Source organism: Gossypium raimondii, chromosome 8 (genome assembly GCF_025698545.1).
Source record: "Gossypium raimondii isolate GPD5lz chromosome 8, ASM2569854v1, whole genome shotgun sequence".
Lineage (NCBI taxonomy): Eukaryota > Viridiplantae > Streptophyta > Magnoliopsida > Malvales > Malvaceae > Gossypium > Gossypium raimondii.
The window spans coordinates 15519126-15537835 of NC_068572.1; the positions used below are offsets into that span (position 1 = coordinate 15519126).

General features: G+C 29.0%; 1 protein-coding gene, 1 long non-coding RNA gene and 1 pseudogene across 2 annotated transcripts; 2 read left to right on the forward strand and 1 right to left on the reverse strand.

Moving 5' to 3' along the window:
• Positions 1–5978: 5978 nt before the first annotated feature.
• On the reverse strand, positions 5979–7838 carry LOC105790909 (glutaredoxin-C4). Its single transcript, XM_012618716.2, has 4 exons — positions 7594–7838; positions 7247–7320; positions 6416–6514; positions 5979–6301 (listed from the first exon to the last, which is right to left on the reverse strand). Exons 1-4 carry the CDS (start codon positions 7737–7739, stop codon positions 6225–6227), a joined length of 396 nt encoding a protein of 131 aa, XP_012474170.1. The 5' UTR covers positions 7740–7838; the 3' UTR covers positions 5979–6224.
• A 10-nt stretch (positions 7839–7848) lies between these two features.
• Positions 7849–8846, forward strand: LOC128043003 (inorganic phosphate transporter 1-4-like; annotated as a pseudogene).
• A 3433-nt stretch (positions 8847–12279) lies between these two features.
• LOC128042962 (uncharacterized) lies at positions 12280–17198 on the forward strand. Its single transcript, XR_008198585.1, has 4 exons — positions 12280–12501; positions 12620–12715; positions 13876–13934; positions 14775–17198. It is a non-coding gene; the product is annotated as an uncharacterized LOC128042962 (long non-coding RNA).
• The last annotated feature ends 1512 nt before the right edge of the window (positions 17199–18710 follow it).

Here is an 18710-nt window from a genome sequence, read left to right on the forward strand (position 1 = left end):
TTTCTGAATTCTTATCAATTTGGTTGTTTTATGGTGTATTCTTATTTACAATTTTGGTTGCTTTATCCATTTCTTTGAAACCCTTTTCTGTTTGTTTCTCGAGAATATTTGGTAAAGTTTTTCTTTTTCTAAAAGATTATGGAACTAAAGGGCTCATAGATACGAATGATAGCTTGAGAGTGGCTAGTCTATGGCATTCGATGCACGCTATCTCACAATAGCTATCGCCTACCATTGGTTGTTCTGAAATTGAGTTACTTGAAGCTGATACATTTGATCTCTATTGTTTTCAATCTCTTACCGGTAATTTTTTGTTTAAAAATATCAATTGTACTATTTTGAATACTGGGGAAATTTGAAGTGTGAAAGTAGAATTGGAGAAAACTGATTTGCAGATCTGATTTTCCCACTCGGTTGACTGAAAGTTGTAGACTAGGATTGGTCAGCCATCGTTTGGATGTTCGTTGATTCGATTAAGGAAATTAATCTTGCCCTTTTCCTGCTTAAAATACGAATATTGGGAGTTCATATCATGTAAGATGATGAATAGAAAATGAAACTTTCTAGAAATTTATTTTTATATAAATATAGGAAGCTTGAATAATTTGTTATGGACACAGTTGGCAATGCTTGTTTTTACATTTTCTCGAAGCCTGAAACTACGAGACGAGAACTGTTGGCAGTGAAAACTTTGTATTTAATGCTTGTCGAGCAGTTTTTTATGCTTCAACTTGAAGATAGGATGATAGTATCAAAATATTTGTTAGTCCAATTGTGCCATTAATGATAAGTATAACACTTGAGACCATATTATCAGAAAATTGACAAACTTGAAGGGTGGTTTACTTATTTCTCCTTGTTAGTCCTGACAATTTGTGTTGAATAAATCTCTTGTTCTTGCATTTGACATGGAATGGCATTTTCCAGACATGGGTTGTTTGGGAGGTAGTCTCATGTGCATGTTTTTTGACACCATGATTTTGTAGACAACTAGGCATTATGTTCTCTACACTGTTGATTTTGCAAATATGCATGTTATGATTTGCAGGGACAAAGTTCTTTGTAGTTTGCGAACCTGGGACACAGCACATGGAGGCTCTTTTGAAAGTTGTTTATGAGCTCTACACAGATTATGTTTTGAAGAACCCCTTTTATGAGATGAAGATGCCTATACGATGCGAACTCTTTGACATCAACTGCACAGGCAATCTGATGAAGGATCGTGTTGCGCTTTTGGGGCAATAAGTCATCCGGAACCTTTATCTTACCAAATGTCACCATCTCTTATCTTCATCCGTACACTTTTGATGGAAGATTGCTATCAAGTTTGTATCAACCTGTGTATTGGGATATCATCAAGCTCCTTTGTTTAGCTTATAAGTGCAGAATCATTTACAACATATAATAATTTCTGGAGTTGTTTTTCTCAATTTACATTTATAAAATTAATGAAAAAAAATCCTTTTAGAGGCATGCTCCCCAATTATTTGTTTGCTATTGTTTTTCAATCTTTATCTAGGAAGAAGTTACAGCAGGGGAGATCTTATGAATGAAACATTCATAGTGAATCATTTGCATTCATTCAACGAGAAAGATACTGTACGTGAAATCTCTCCTATATTCAAAAATTAAACAAAAGTTGCATTTAATTTGCTTGGTTGTTTATGATAATAGTTGGTTTTCAATGTTTTGGAAATTAGATGGACAAACAATTGACGGGGAAATTTCGATAAGAGTTTAGAAAGAAGAATATGGTCTTAATAAATAGCTTTGAAAAGACAATAAGACATGCATCTCAAAATACCATATGGATTATAACAAAACGAGGATTCTTACATGGTTTCAAATGAGCTTAGTTACATTGGCATGCAAAGACCATATGCTAAGCTCAATATCATTTTCATAAAAACATAAACATATATTTAAGAAATTTTTATTAAATTATATATTATTTTATAGTATTATATATTATGATTTTTAATTCATATAATAATAATTATATTAAGAATTTTATTAAATTATATATTATTTTATTAAATTATATTTAATAATAATTGTTAATATATGGTTAAATTATTTATTATTTATATTAAATTATTTATATTAATAACCTTATTAAAATTTAATAACAATAATCATCTTCCTAAAATTTTTTTTGCTAAGGGTATTCTAGTCATTTTAGTTTTTTTCTTTATGTTATTACAACATCATTCCATTCAACCAAACACAAGAATACTATTACAGTTCTATTCCATTCCATTCAACCAAACAATTGAATTACTATTACAGTTCTATTCCATTACAGCTTTATTCTATTACAGCTCTATTCAATTACAGCTCTATTCCATTACAGCGAACCAAACGTGCCCTTAATTTTAGTTTTAATCAATCACTCCAATTTGTCAGTTAAATAATAGAAAGATGGTAATTACTAGTACTTTTAATCTTTGTGGGAACGATATCTTTACTCACCATAGCTATACTATTAATTGATAGATGCAATTGTCTTAGTTAGATTTTTAATTGGTTTACGACTGCATCAAATGGTCAACATGGTCGAAGATAAAAACTGTTAACAAAAGGGCTTAATTGATTATAATTTTATATTATTTATAAGTTTTTATAAAATTTTAAATATTTTGAATATGTTTTATTAATTTTATAAAAATATAATTTATTATGAATTTTATATTATTTATAACTTTTATGATTTTTTATAATTTTCAAAAGTTTATATCAAATTTAATATTTTAATAAATTTAATAATTTTATGAGAAAATATAATATTAAATCAAAAGTTGTCACATGTAACCATTTGATTAATTCATCAATTCATTTTAATGATCAGTGTGGGTGAAGATGAAAATCGTTAATGAAAGGGCTTCATTGATTTTTTTAATTAATGATAAGGGCTTAATTGTGTATGAATTTAGGGTCCATTTGTTCACGGCAAATGACTTATAAAAAATGTTTTATACATTTTCCTATGTTTGTTTCATAGGAAATACCTTGGTCAATAGAAAATGAGCTAATTTTCCTATAAATTGACTTACCATTTTGAAAATGATAAGTCAATTTTGAAAAAGAACTCTTTTATGAAAATTTTTATATAAAATTAACTTATTAATAATAAATTTTCATTTAATTTTTAAAATATTTTAATGTTCAATATTATCTACAATATACATATTTCATTATTCATATCTCTTCATATCATAAATTATTAATATAATTAATATACTATATTATTTTAATAAATTATTTAATATTACAATTTTATTTTAATAATAAATTTTAAAAAAATAATTTTAAATTCTAAATAATATTCTTGATGTATTATTGAGGAATATTTATATTAATATTTTAATATTAAATATGTAATAATAAATATTTTACAGTGTAAAATATGAATATTTTAATTATATAAATATGAGTATTTGTTAAATTTATGCTTAGCTTTATTTATCCCTATCCACTCTTATTTATGTAACATATGTAATTTAAATTAAGTTTTAATTAGACATTATTGATTATTAAGTTTATATATGATATTAATTTTTATAAAATATTATCACATTACAAAATAAATTTTAGAAAATGATTTTAAAGAAATTACTAAACAACAAAAATATTTTAAACAAAATTATCCAAACACCAAAAGAAAATTAATTTTTCCAAAAATAAGCAATTTTTAGAAATTATTTTTGCAACCTGTTCCCATTAAAACAAAAACTCTATTGATTTTTCTTCACTTTTTAATATTTAGGCATAATAACTTATTTGGTCTTCTAATTTTACAAAAAGTCAATTTAGTCCTCCATTTAATTTTTTTACCTTTTAGTACTTAAACTTGTGTTATATGTCAAATCGCCCAAAATAAATGAAAAAAATTAATGTTTGTTAACTTTACTAGCGTGACATATATATGGATTGCCACATGGATGCTACATTAACAATTAATTTTTTAATTTAAATAATTTATAAAAAAATATTTTTAAATAAAAAATTATTAAATAAATATAAACAACATAAAATATATATTTTTAAATATTTTTAATGTTTTTTAAAAATAATTATTGACGTGACATATACATGGCAATTCACGATATACCATACCAACAAAGTTAAAAACATTAACTTTTCCATCCATTTTAAAATGATTTAACAAATAATACAAATTTAAGAGCTAAAAAATCCAAAAATATTAAATAAATGACTAAAATAAATTTTTATAGAATAAGGGGATTTATGCCTATATTTTATTCACAACACTCTCCGATACACATGCAACATCCCCCACCCGCAACAGAAAAGTGCAAAATCCTTTACTTCCATTTTCGTCTTTCATGTAACTTCAATTTTCTTTTCATATTTAATTACATTTTACAATTCAAATGAATCTTAAATAAATTATTAACCTGTCCATTTAAATATAAAAATATCAAATTTTTTAAAAAAGTAAAAATAGTTCTCTGATTTGTTTTCTTCTGAAACTCCTCTCTTTTTCCTTTCGTAATTTGTCTTTCTTCTTCTATCCTCTCATATTGCTCTTATTTCGTAAAAACAAGATAATCAGTATTGTACTAGTTAACGTAATGTTTTTTGTTTTGGTATCATTTTAGATCTATTATTATTATTCAAATATTTTTCATATACAAATACATGCCAATTACATACATGTAAATATATTAATTTTAAAATTATTGCTTATGATTATATTTTATTTTTAGACATAACTATAAAAATAAAAACAATTAAGATAAAATATTAAAAGTATTAAATATTGCACTAATCAGCACGAATTGATACGCACTAGAACAGACTGAAACAAATTAAAACACACCCATACGATTGGTATCAACCAAAATGAAAGCTAAAATTTATTTTTTCCAGTTTACTACTAAAGCTAAAAGTAAAACAAGACTTCCAAATCGATACAATATCAGTAAAACATTGACTTCTTGTTCAACTTAGAATAAGTAAAACAGAACTTCCTTGAAAAATATAAATGCGACATTTTAATATTGTGCCACATCATTACTTAAAATTAAAATTATATAAATTTTTATGATATAAATTTTCAAGAAATGATGTGGTACAATATTAGAATGTCACATTTAGTATTTTAATAATCAGATCGGTGGTTGAATAGGTCAGACCATAGTTTCCAATTCAACTAGTTCAACCGCGGATCAACAATAATTGAATAAATAATTAAAAATCATAAAAATCTAAAATAATTTAAAACAAAAAAAAAATTATTTAGTTCAACATGTTCAACTTTCAATTTTTGTCTCAACTTTTTAGTTTTACCAATTTTTAGTAGTTTCTAAGTCAATTAGTTCAATCCCCTTTGTTAGGATTGTTATATCGATCAGTTCTCAATTTGTCTTGATCCGATCGTATTCTAGTAACAATGGCCACATGATCAAATATTGACAGAATCCAAGTTCAATGACTAAAATAGATCTAGTTGCCAAGTTCAAAAACTAAAGTAGACAAAAAAAAAAATACAAGTAACAAAGTAGACCTAATTGCGAAGTTTAAGTGTAAAAAATAAGCTGCAAGTTTGAAATGAACCTGGTCTTATTGGTTTTCTACCTTATTTTTTCCAGTTCCAATTTCCGGTTTTTCCTGATTCTTTACGATTTCTTAATATTCAATAAAATATGTAAAGTTGAACCTAGCGATTTCTGATGAACCGGGCCATTAATCTTTGTATCCAACTCAAGCTCATAGAAAAAGTATTTAGAACACTATTAATCCAATACAAGAAACCTGTCATGTTTCCCCACTACAGAAAACCCAGCAGATCATCTCAAAACCCCAAGACCAGCTCTGGTTAGTGTTGTTATATGTCTTAAAGATCAATCTAATTGGATTGATACCCAGTGATACCCTGCAAAATGGTCATATATCCAACTTCTAAAATTTTTAAACAGTTCCTATCATATTTTTTAATGAACACATGTACTCAGTGAAGAAAGAAAAAGTAAGAATCCCAATTACAATAGTAAAAGTTCTGTCTTAAAGTTTTCTTACCTAATACTTAAGCATCACCAGGAACATCAGAATTTCAAGTATGAAAGCTTTTAGGACATCGGAAAGTTGCTTTATGGAACATAAGATTCACAGTTCAAAGTTGAAGTAAAATAAAGAAGTACCTTAAAAGCAATAAAATCAAAATTTACTCTGGCAACAAACATTCAATTTTGTTTATGGACTCAGAGATCATCCTTGTTCTCTACCTCAATACCCAACAGCTTAGCCAATTTTCCACTCTGATATGCTTCAACAGTATCTGGAAATTAGGAATGGAATTTGTAATTCCTCTACAAATACTATCTTCCAAACATATTTCAATTGCATGAAGATAGAAAGATTAATTTTGCAGGTAAAGAAAGGAAGAAATTACCGTCTGAGCCTCCGATGTGTTTTCCATTAATGAAAACCTGTGGTACAGTACGCCTACCAACAATCTCACTCAAGGCATCCTGAATATTCCATCCATCATCTGTCAAATAAAAAAGAAAAGAAACTATTTTAACTTCCAAGTATTTCAAGTTCCAAACCGAGGAATGATGTTCCATATACCAATATGGAGGTGCTACTATAAATTTCAGTTGAAGCTAGCAAACTATTTTAACTTCAAGTATTTCAAGTTCAAAACCGAGGACTGATACTCCATATGTCAATATGGAGCTGCTACTGTAAATTTCTGTTGAAGCTAGTAAACTATTTTAACTTCAAGTATTTCAAAATTCAAAACCGAGGAATGATGTTCCATATGTCAATGTGGAGCTGCTACTGTAAATTTCAGTAGAAGCTAGTAAACTATTTTTAACTTCAAGTATTTCAAGTTCAAAACCGAGGAATGATGTTCCATATGTCAATATGGAGCAGCTACTGTAAATTTCAGTTGAAGCTCGTAAACAATTTTAACTTCAAGTATTTCAAGTTCAAAACCGAGAAATAATGCTCCATATGTAAATATGGACCTGATACTGTAAATCTCAGATGAAGCTAACAAAGTATTTCAAGTTCAAAACTAAGGACTGATGTTCCATAAGTTCAAAACCAAGGAGTGATATTCCATAAGTCAATATGGAGCTGCTAATATATTTTAAACAAGGCTTTGCTATTATACCAATTTTCAACTTTTTTTTATCTTACAACCAAAACGAACTTTGTAGCTAAACAGTAATTTGGCCTGCATATAAAAATGGGAATTTATTTGTCAACAGACCTCGCTCATCAAGCTCCACAACGAATGGAACTTCTTTCAACTCCTTGAACACAGATTTTGCCTTCCTACAGTACCTGCACAGTACCAAAGGAGAATAATTGTTAGCCCAAACTTCAAACTCGGTCCCCAAAATATATAGGAATTGTTCAGTACAACAATGAACAGTGTATTATTACTTGAAAAGAGGAAAATTGTATCGAATATGAGTATTAATAAAAACCAATGAGAAAAAAAGTTAAGAGAAAAATCAGAACAGTATAGATCGGGAAGAAAAACAAAGCATATTAATTGATTTGTTGTCACTTTGGTTGATTTAAAAAAGCATAATTGATGTGAAGAAATCGTACGGGCAATAGGACTTTGAGAAGATGACGATCTTGTGGACAGAGATGGTCTTTTTGACGAAAGCAGCTTCAGACGAATCAGCCGACGATACCCAGCAAAGAGATGCTGCAATTACTAAGATTGACGCTATCAAGAATTTCACCGCCATTGAAGCCCAACTCTGCGTTTGTTTGTTCTCAACAGCAATTGTTAGCGTTATGCCTCAACAAAATAGATCTCCCATTCGCCGTCTCACACCCTATTTCTATACTGAAATAATGGGTAAACTAGCTCATTAGTAACCCTGAAATAGTGTAGTTCTGAATTTGATCACTTCAATTTTGTTTTTGTCAATTTAGTCCCGAGGAAAATTACCCAAAATAGTCGCTCAACAGTCTAGTCCTAACGAAAAGATGACCGGTCATGCCACATCATCAAATTTTCCACGTAATTAAAGGGTTAGGAATTTAAATAAATTTAAAACTTTTTTTTCATTTATTTAGGTTATTTAAGAAACATAAAATGTTTGTTTCCAAATAAATTTGTTCAACTCTTTCTGCAAATTTGAGTTTCTTAATCTCGTAGAACCTAGACCAGAGGAGAAGGTGCATGAATGAAATTCCATCCCAGCATGTCATTGTGGGTGCCCAACAGCATTAACGACTTCGTGGTTTGAAGTTATTTCTGCTGGTTCTAAGAAATTCACAAAATTGCAAGGGCACAAACACTGATTGCTCTTTGCAGCACCATTCTAGGCTACTGGTTCACTGATATTACATATTATGGGAAGTTTTGCCATCCAATTGATGGGCTTCTTGTTCATGACTATGTTCGTGCTTGCACTGGCCTTCCCTTACAACCACTAGACTCATAAGGACAGCCGAATCGGTTTCGTTGTGATGTACTCATTAACCTTCTTCTTCTCGAATTTCGGACCCAACGCCACAACATTTGTGGTACCGGATGAGATTTCCCTGCAAGGTTGAGGTCCACTTGCCCTGGTATAACAGCAGCCGCAGGAAAGCTTGGTGCATTTGGGTTCTTGTATTTGGCGCAGAATAAGGATAAGGCCATGGCAGATGCAGGGTACCCTGCAGGTATTGGAGTCAAGAATTCACTTATTGTATTAGGTGTAATCAATGCACTAGGCTTTTTCACTTTCTTGGTTCCTGAATCGAAAGGGAAATCTTTAGAAAAGATGTCAGGTGAGAACGAAAATAATGGAGGAGAGGAAGAAGGAGGGCCGTCGTCGTCGTCATCATCATCTAATCTTTAGTAGAGATTTCAGGGAAATGATGCAATTCCTTTTATGTTTCCTAAATAAACTAATTAAATCAAAAACATGTTTTAAATTTATTTAAATTTCTAACCCTTTAATTACGTGGAAATAGGTGGAAAAACTGATGATGTGGCATCTTCAATCATAGGGTTTTTTACATAAATAGGTTGAAAAAAAAAATTATTGAAATAGGGTGTCAGAAAAAATATTTACTAAAATGGGTTACTTTTTTCATTGGAGCTTATTAGATAGGCGCCAATGAATAAAATAATAATAAAAATTTTTTTTGAATAAAATATAATTTTATACTTTTTCGGGTTAGTATAGAACCCCTATAATACATAGTATTGGCGCCTATCTGGGAGGCGCCAATGGTGGTGCCTACCTGGGAGGCGCCAATGGTGGTGCCATTCTGAGAGGCGCCAATGGGTCGGGCCGGGCCGGGCTTGGGCCTATGATTTTTGCCCGGGCCGGGCCTGGACAAAATTTCAGGCCCATATTTTGGGCCCCCGCCTAGAGTCGGGCCGAAAATTTTTAGGCCGGCCCACCATGGACAGTCTAGGCGCCAATGAAGGCCTCATAAATTTAGGATTATGTTATAAATTTTGTGTTTGTAATTATTTAAAATTTAATTTATTAGTAATAAATTACTAAATTACTAATAAGTTACTAATAAATTTATAACATAATCCTAATTTACTAACAAATTAATTATAAAATAATTACAATATTCATACAAAAATTACAATATTACAATATATACCGACATTACAATATTCATACAAAATTATAATATTATAATATTCATACAAAAAATTGCAATATTCATACAAAATTATAGTATTACAATATTCATACAAAAAATTACAATATTCATACTAAATATAGATAATTTATAATTAATAATTAATAACAAAAATATTGCAATTTTATATGAATATTGTAATTTTGTATGAATATTGTAATATTATAATTTTGTATGAATATTGAATGTCGGTATATATTGTAATATTGTAATTTTTGTATGAATATTGTAATTATTTTATAATTAATTTGTTAGTAATTTAAGATTATGTTATAAATTTATTAGTAACTTATTAGTAATTTAGTAATTTATTACTAATAAATTAAATTTTAAATAATTACAAACACAAAATTTATAACATAATCCTAAATTTATGAGGCCTTGGCCATAGACCGTCCATGGTGGGCGGCCCGGCCGATGGCCCGCCTGAAATATAGGAGGTTCGCCGAATACAATAAATATATTTTATTTTTATTTTTAAAATAAATTTTTTATTTTAAAATTTTTTGGTGTTTATTTAAAAATGGGCGGGCAGGGCAGGCTTGGGCATATGATTTAAAAATGGGTCGGGCCGGGCCGGGCTTGGGCATATGATTTTTTATTCAAAAAAAAATTATTATTATTTTATTCATTGGCGCCTATCTAATAGGCTCCAATGAAAAAAGTAACCCATTTTGGTAAATACTTTTTCTGACACCCTATTTCAGTAATTTTTTTTTTCAACCTATTTATGTAAAAAACCTTCAATCATATGAAAAAAACGATTGAGTGATTATTTTGAACAAATTTTTTAATAACAGTGACTAAATTAATAAAAAATTTAAACTAACCAAAATAGAAACGAAACTATTTTATTTTACTCCTTAGATAATGTATCAATTGGTATTATGAATCAACTTATCATCAATTAAATAACTAAATTTTAATTTTAATCACTCATTAAAATTATTATTTTTGAAATACTTATTAAAACTATTTATAAACTAATTTTAATAAATATTAATAAAACAAATGATAAATTAAGGATTGAATTTGAGCTTTAGGAAGAATTATTCATGAAATACTTTATATCTTCAATTATTAAAAAATGTTAATTCAAAGACTGTTAAATATTTTATAAATATAATTTTCCTTTCACACCGTGGGGAAAATCTAGTATTATTTATTCTTATTAACTATTTTATTTAATAACTGAAAATAATGAAAATACTTTTTATTTTTATTCTTAATAAATGATTTTCATTATTTAATTTCTATAAATCGAAAACATATATTTTTAAATGAAAATAAAATTATATTTGATACATATTCTTTTAAATAAAATATGAAATACAATTACTAAATAGTAATTAAATTAAAAGACAAACAAACAATGTTAATTATATAATAAAAAATTTAATTTAAACAAACATAAGTGATAAAAATTTAAAAATATATTGTAATGAGAATTTTTTAATAAAAATTTGAAGTAAAAATATTTTTATTTTAATAAAAGAAGTCCCTAAATGTATATAGACTCAAGTCATGATAAATGATTTGATATTAAAAGGTTGTTAATAAATAAAATGTTATTAATATAATAAAATAAAACTAATTTAAATAAACATAAGTGATCATAGAAAATGAAATATTTTTATTTTAATAAAAATAAATATTTATTATGTCTAAAAAATAAAAAAAGTTATTGCTAACTCAAACCATGGTCACTAATTCGTTAAGAAAAGTTATTGGCTTTATAGATTAAAATTAGGATCAATTCATCGATTAAATCCAAATTAAAAATTATGTATTTTCTAATTTTTCAAAATAGTTTTAGCGGAAATAATGAAACACTTTTTCATAATATTTTTCAAAATTTTCAACCCTAACATTTAAAGAAAAATCTATTTTCCAAAAAATAACACAAAATAACCCATATTTTCTAAGACCAAACACACCTCCATTTGGTTTAGGAAAATAGTTTCTTATTTTCTTTTCATTTTAGAAAATAATTTTAATTCTTTAAATTTTCTTTCTTAAAAACATGTTTTTAAATGAAAATGATTTTTTAAAAATAAAAATATGAAAAGATTTGGTACCTATTATTTCATAATATAAATATAAGAAAAATTTTAAATTTTTTTAAAAAATTACACATTTACATGGATTTGAACTAAGATCATGGATGTAATATCCGTAACACCCCTTAAGATGAGAGTAGTGCTATTTTGGAACTTGCGTGTGTTAGAATTTTCTAAGTAAGTAAAATGGGAATTATGAGTATGAGTAGCAAAGGTAGTTGGATCATGTAGGAAATTAAAAAGACTTTTGAATTGAGAAAAAAATTAAATTGAGGTATTGACTAAATCGCAATAATATGAAAAGTGTTGGGGTAAAAGTATGAATTTTTTTAAAATAGAATAATTGCATTAGATTGATGGAAAAGAGGAAGGATTAGAAGTCTAATTTAACCAAGAACTACAATAAATTTTGGATGAGATTGAAATTGAATGTGGACCAGTGTATGATGATGTTTAGATTTTTAATTAGATATTATTAATAATTTTAAATATTAAATTAAATAGATTTTTAATATAGAAAGATGTAGAAAAATCTTCTCCATTATCTTCATCCCTTCTCTTTCACGTCACCTTCCACCTTCTTTATAGCCAATTTTTATTTTCTTTTATTTTAGTTCTTTTTCACCATTTCCAATCTCCTCAAGCTCAAAACCATCAAATTTTCCATTGATTCCTAGTGAAATCAATAAAGCAACCTCATAGCAAGCTAAGTTTCTTGTAAAGTTAGTTAGTGTTCACATTTATGGAGAGAAAAAAGTGAAGTTAGGGATTTAAGTAAAAGTTCAAGGTAAGGATGATAAAGTTTCTTTAAGGATTTCATGTTTATTTCATTAAAGGTGCATGGAAATGATGCGTGATTGTGGGTTTGAAATTAAATATTGTATGTGTGTGATATGTTAATGAAGAGAAAGAGAAGAGAGGTGATTAACAAGGTCTTTATAAGGGGAAAAAAGTAGCAAAAGAATGAAGGAAGAAGAAAGAGCTCATCCAAGCATTTGATTGTAAGTACTTCCAGAATTTTACTTTACCTAATTCAACCTAAGTGTAAGTCATATTAAAATGGATTGATATGTCACATCCCAAAAATCAGGTTAGTAGAATCGTGTTAGTGAACCAAATACCAGAATTAGGATCGTAGTAATAATTAGGTAAAAATATTAAAATAATAAATGAGATTAAAATTTAGGTAGGGAAATTAAAATAAGCGTTTGATTATTAATTAATTTAAAACGGATTCTAAATATAAAGCCGGTTTTGAAAAAAATTGATGAAATGGGGTTTTAATTAAATTTGGACTGGTTTAAAAAAGGGTGGAAATCCAAAGTGGTTAAAAGGGCAATTGCCCAATTTTTGAAAAATGGTTGGCTATTTAAACACCTTACTGTCACTTTACCTCCATCTCTTCCATTTGAAATCTCTATAAAAATCCCAATTTAAGTTTTCCTCTTAAATTAGCCAAACAACTCAGACTCTCTAACCTTCCAAACACCAAAATAACCTCCAATTTCAAAGAAAAAACTATGATTTCTCCATCAATTTTTCCATTGTTCTTCTCATGTTCATCCTTGAATTAGATCCATAGTTTTCCATTTTTTAAAAATTGAGGTAACATTCTGAATTTTTATGATCAAACAAATCATGTTGTTAATTCAATTCGAGTTTTACTTGATTGTATGGAGATTTTGATAGATCCAACGTTTTTAAACCAAGCTTTGATTAAAAAATGATGAATCCTGAAATCATAAGTAAACATACTATTTTAAAGTTATTTTTGACCCATTTTGAACTAATTAGAAGGTATTTCAACTCGGTTTAATCGATCGTTAATGAATTTTTAAGAATAGAACATTTTCTCTCTTTAAATGCTCATGAGAGCTTGATTTTTTGGAAAAAGTTAAATCTGACTAATTAGATGAAATTTAAGACCTATATTTGTAATTAAATGGTATTTAGGATGTTTGAAATCAAATCCGAGGTTTAAAAATGAAAATTTGGCAAGGAATCTCTTATTTCGATAAAACTAGTTAATTTTCGGTAGTAATAAAAGAGTGTAGATCTGCAGTTTTGCTATGGTTTGGATGCAAATAAGTATGTAATTAATGAGTATGTAATGTTTTTATTATGTATTCAAAATGCTGGATCAATCGGGAGCTTCTACCAGCAAGGCAAAAGGCAAAGAGAAGCTTACCTAGCCTTTGACATTCGACCGAAAGTAATCCGGTGAGTGACCGAAATTGTTTCTTCTAGGCACAATTCAATCCATTATTAGGGAGCTTAGGTTAGCCTAGACACCTATTCTAAGTTTCGAGTGTAAGTATCCCTATTCGATCTATTATCATTATTCAAATCATGTTTATGAGATGTGATATGCTATGTGAATTATCCTGAAATGTCAATGACAATGTTATGTGATTATGAATAAATATGATATGAGCTTGCTGATATTTATGCACAAGATATGAGATCAATGTTATAAGGCTCTTTGACTGTTATGTGAGCACTTGAAAGTGCCTTATATTAGATTTGATTAAGTGATATGGACATGTATTATACGATATGTAAAAATGTGCATAAAATAATAAGTTCATGTGTGTTTAACTGGATATGTAGGCATTGTGATCTTTTGGAACCATTTGATATCATTGGCAAGCCATAGGATTGTGAGTACTCACCATTATTTGCTTATTTATGTGGGCATTGAGGCCTCGAGACTGATTTGGAGAGACAAAGGAATGTTGAACTTAGCTCTATTCAATGGGACTAGTTGGTGTGTTTGGAGAGTGTTAGCTTCATGCTACACTTTTATGGGACTAGTATAGACTCTATGAGTCATTTGGTGTGTTGGGAGATCTGCTTATCCAATACATATGTGTTTATACATGTTTCTTAGTCACAATATGCTAATATATCAATATGATTGATAGGAGTTATGCTTAATGCTATGCCATGAGTGAATGATACAGTATGCTTTTTTATAACCTTGAGATTGTGGTTTATTTATGGTCATTTTCAGCACTCACTAAGATTGTAAAAGCTCACACTCTTATGTATATTTTACAGATAAATAGTTGTTTTGTTGGAGGAGAAGTGAGCCATCCAAGTGATCCAAAACAAGACCAAACTTTCTTGAGTATGTGATGTGTTTCCTACTTCAATAAGGATGGCAATATGAGACTTTACTTTGGGAGTTAGACTTTGATATTTTCTTTGATTATTTGAGAATTTTGATTTTGAATATGAATGTTATGATGGTTTGAGTTGCATGATAAATGATTTGTATGCCTATGGGCGAATAATGACATAGATGTTTTTAGTGTATGCTGAAAGTTGTAGCAAGTTTCAAATGACTTGTTGGTATGAAATAGACCTTTTATGCACATAAAAATTCTATTAATGTAAAATTGGTATGCTAAGTAATTGATTTATGAAGTTAGGATTGCATGCTAGCATAACTATTTACGTTGGATGTCAAATTGTGTGTTGAGAAATTTTGAAGTGTGTGATAATACTTAATACGATCTATCTATGTTTTATGATATTTTGGATTAGATAAATTAAGCTAAATGCGCGAATTGATATGCTTGGTAATGTGAAAAAGTGTCATATGCAGTTTTGGGCTATTTTCTACAGAAATTATAGACGACGTTACGATGAAGGATCGACGTCACGACGAGGAATGTTGTGTGATCACGACATGATATATTGTGTGATTGAACCATGTTTTGATAATTTTGCAATACAATTCTGATTTTCATACTTTGCAATTGGAGTCCTTAAATCTTTGTTTTGTAATTAAATGAGTCTTTCTTATTTTTCTAAATTGTTTCTTTCAAATACAGTCTAAGTTCAGATGCTTTAAACTGTATGTATGCTTAACTTGTTGAGGTATGTATGATTTGTATATTGTATAAGGAAAGATGAATATACCCATATTGTTGTATTGATTAGAGTAGCGTAACGGAAGCATGATTTAGAGTTTATATATTTACCCTGGACTATATGATTGATGCTTATACATATAAATATGTTACATGCATATTTTGAGGTGTGAACGATGATTTTTTGGTGTGTTTGGTGGTCGGTAAGGAGAGTCACGTAAGTGACGTTCTAGATTGGGTCAGACCATCCTGGCCAGGTTTGGGGCTCTACATGATGATTGAATTGTATGTGAATATGTCAAGTATATATGTATAAAATTTGATGAATGAAAAGTGAAAATATGAATTGGATTCTAATTTCAAAATGAGTAGATTTGAATGAAGAGACTAAATTGTAGTAAGGACATTGTCAAGCGTAAAAAATTAGACATGTGAACCAAAATATTGATAAATAGGGTTTGAATGAAGTATAATGTATTAGTGAATAGACGAAAAGTAAAGTTATAGTGAAATTAGAAAGTATAGTGAATTTTCATCTGAACAAAGACTATACGGAAAAAGGTGTAAAATTTAAATTGTTTTTAATTGTTGAGTAAATGTACTGAATTTAACATATAAATGCTCATGTAGACAAGGTGTGAGCTAGTAGGATATAGATGACATGCCATTAGGAGATTTTCAAGTGCGCTAGTGATAGTGGCACTTCGGTGCTAGTGACAGTGGCACTTCGGTGTCGTTTGTTTATTTTACACTTTGGTGTAAGGTAGTACTGGCACCGTTGTGCAAATGAATTAATTTTCTATACACATATCTTACGTGTTCTATTGAGTCTACAATTGGGAAAATAATATAAAAGGTAAGTGGTCATATAAATGAATTGGTAAGTGATCTATAGAATGTTAGTTTAATAATTCACTATGGTTACTTTTCACTTAATTTCACTGTACATAACTAATATTCAGATACTTTAAATGATAACATAGGTTTTTTTAAATGGTAAGTTTAATTCTTGATGTACTTACTAAACTCATCACATCTTAAAGCTTGATGATCTGCCACAATTCGTTGTGGCAAATTACATTTCTTTTAACACTTAATGAGCTTGTTTTCAAGTGATTTAGAATTACTTTAGTTAGTTTTATGTTTTAGTACTTTCCTAGTTAAAATTAATAAAATGAGAACTTTGATGTGTTTTATGACCTTTTAGGCCAATCCAGGCCTAAGGGAAGATTAACAAGTTGATTAACTGTGTAGGACATCAATTTAGGCCAAGGAGTCAGTGGACTATCTTCAATGCAACAACATCCAACTAGGATGTCGTAACAACCAACTTCAAAGTAACCAAGGAGCATGAAGACATCAATGTCGCGACATCCACCTTTGAAGCCAAGGAAGTCCAGTTTGATGTTTAATGTCACGACAGCAGCTTATGAATGTCGTGACACCAGTTCGACGAGGCCTAATTTACAGCTAAGGGTGTTTTAGTCTACACAACCTTAATTAAATGTGATTAGACATTTGTAATTAACCTAATTCAACCATGTAATACTGTTATTATATATAGTAGTTCTGAAGACTTAATTGGGGGAATTTCCCTTTGTTTTAATGACCTGTCGTCAAATGTAGTAGTAATTTCAGTCTATTTCCGCACTTAAAGACCTTATTTTCTAGCCAATTTAGTATTTAGGATTGCATTTTCGATACTTAGTACTTAGTATTAAAATGTAATAAAAATAAGAGTTTTTAACACAATTTGTGAATGTTGTTACCTATTAGGCCGACATGGGCCTTAGGTAATTCTAATGTGTTGAATTGATTATGTAGGATGACGAATTATAGGCTCAATTGATGTGGGAGCAAGGGACGATTAATGCACAAGCTTCCCGAGCCGTCAAAGCATGTAACCAACCAAATAAGGCGTGAATCACATGTCATGCCATGCCATAGATCTTGTATGGTGCAACAGAGGTTGACATGCTGCCTAAGTCTTCCAGGGTTAGTTTCATTTGCATAATCAACTTTATATGAAAACCTAGGACACTTCAAAGACCTAATTCGGGCTTCCAACACTCCTATAAATAAGACCTTAAGGGTTTGATGTAACTAAGTCATCTTAGATGCCTTCAAAAACCCTCGTAGTTTAGGAGTAGGATTAAACTTAGTTTTCTTTCGATTTTTTATAAACAACTTTGTTCTTTCCTCTTGGAATTGATTTCGATCCAAGAGTTCTTTTTATATTATTGAAGTATTTTAGTTATTTTCTTTTGCAAGCGATGATATCCATTATTCCAATTGAGAGATTTACCACTCCATTCTTCATTTGACATTAAATTCAAGATTATTCTAATCTATTTTCTCTTTTGATTCAATCAGGATCTTTTCATGTTTTATTTAATTGAGATTAAGATTATGAATAACATGAGTGGCTAAATCCCTCAGGAAGTTTAATGAGTGGATGGGGACATAATTAACGAATGATTTAAAGTTTCTCGAGAGGATTAGTTGGTATAGATTACGTGTTCCTAAACCCTAGGCTTGACAACCCTAGAAAGTAATCATAGGTTAAATGAGATCGGGAGATAAGTTTAACCGAGTAAATCATAGTTTATCTTGGTTGAGAAAGTGAGGTCGGGAGATAAGAGAGTATCAAGCAATTGATTAATTAATTAGAGGTCGGGAGGTAATAATTGATTAATTGATAGCTAATCCACCCTAAAATCCTAATCCAAAATTAATTACAAATCCTAAAACGAGTTAACCTTCCTAATTGGTTTTATAAATTTAGTTGTTTGTCTAATTTATTTTATTTATTTTAATTACTTAATTTCTATTATTATTCCCTTTTATGATTTTTCGTAATATATGATTTAATTATTACTATTTAGACTTATTATTGTAAAGAGGTTTTCTATGGATTTATTCCATCCTCCCTTGGGTATGATCTTCGGAATACTTCCTGTGTTTCGTTGTACATATATACTATGTTACAATTTGACTTGTATACTTGCGGGCACTGTCGATTTACTTTTATATATTTCTGGTGTGATATTTTTACACATTTATAGGCGATTAAGTAGTTGGCGTCGTTGTCAGGGAGGTTTCGGCATTAAATCTTTAA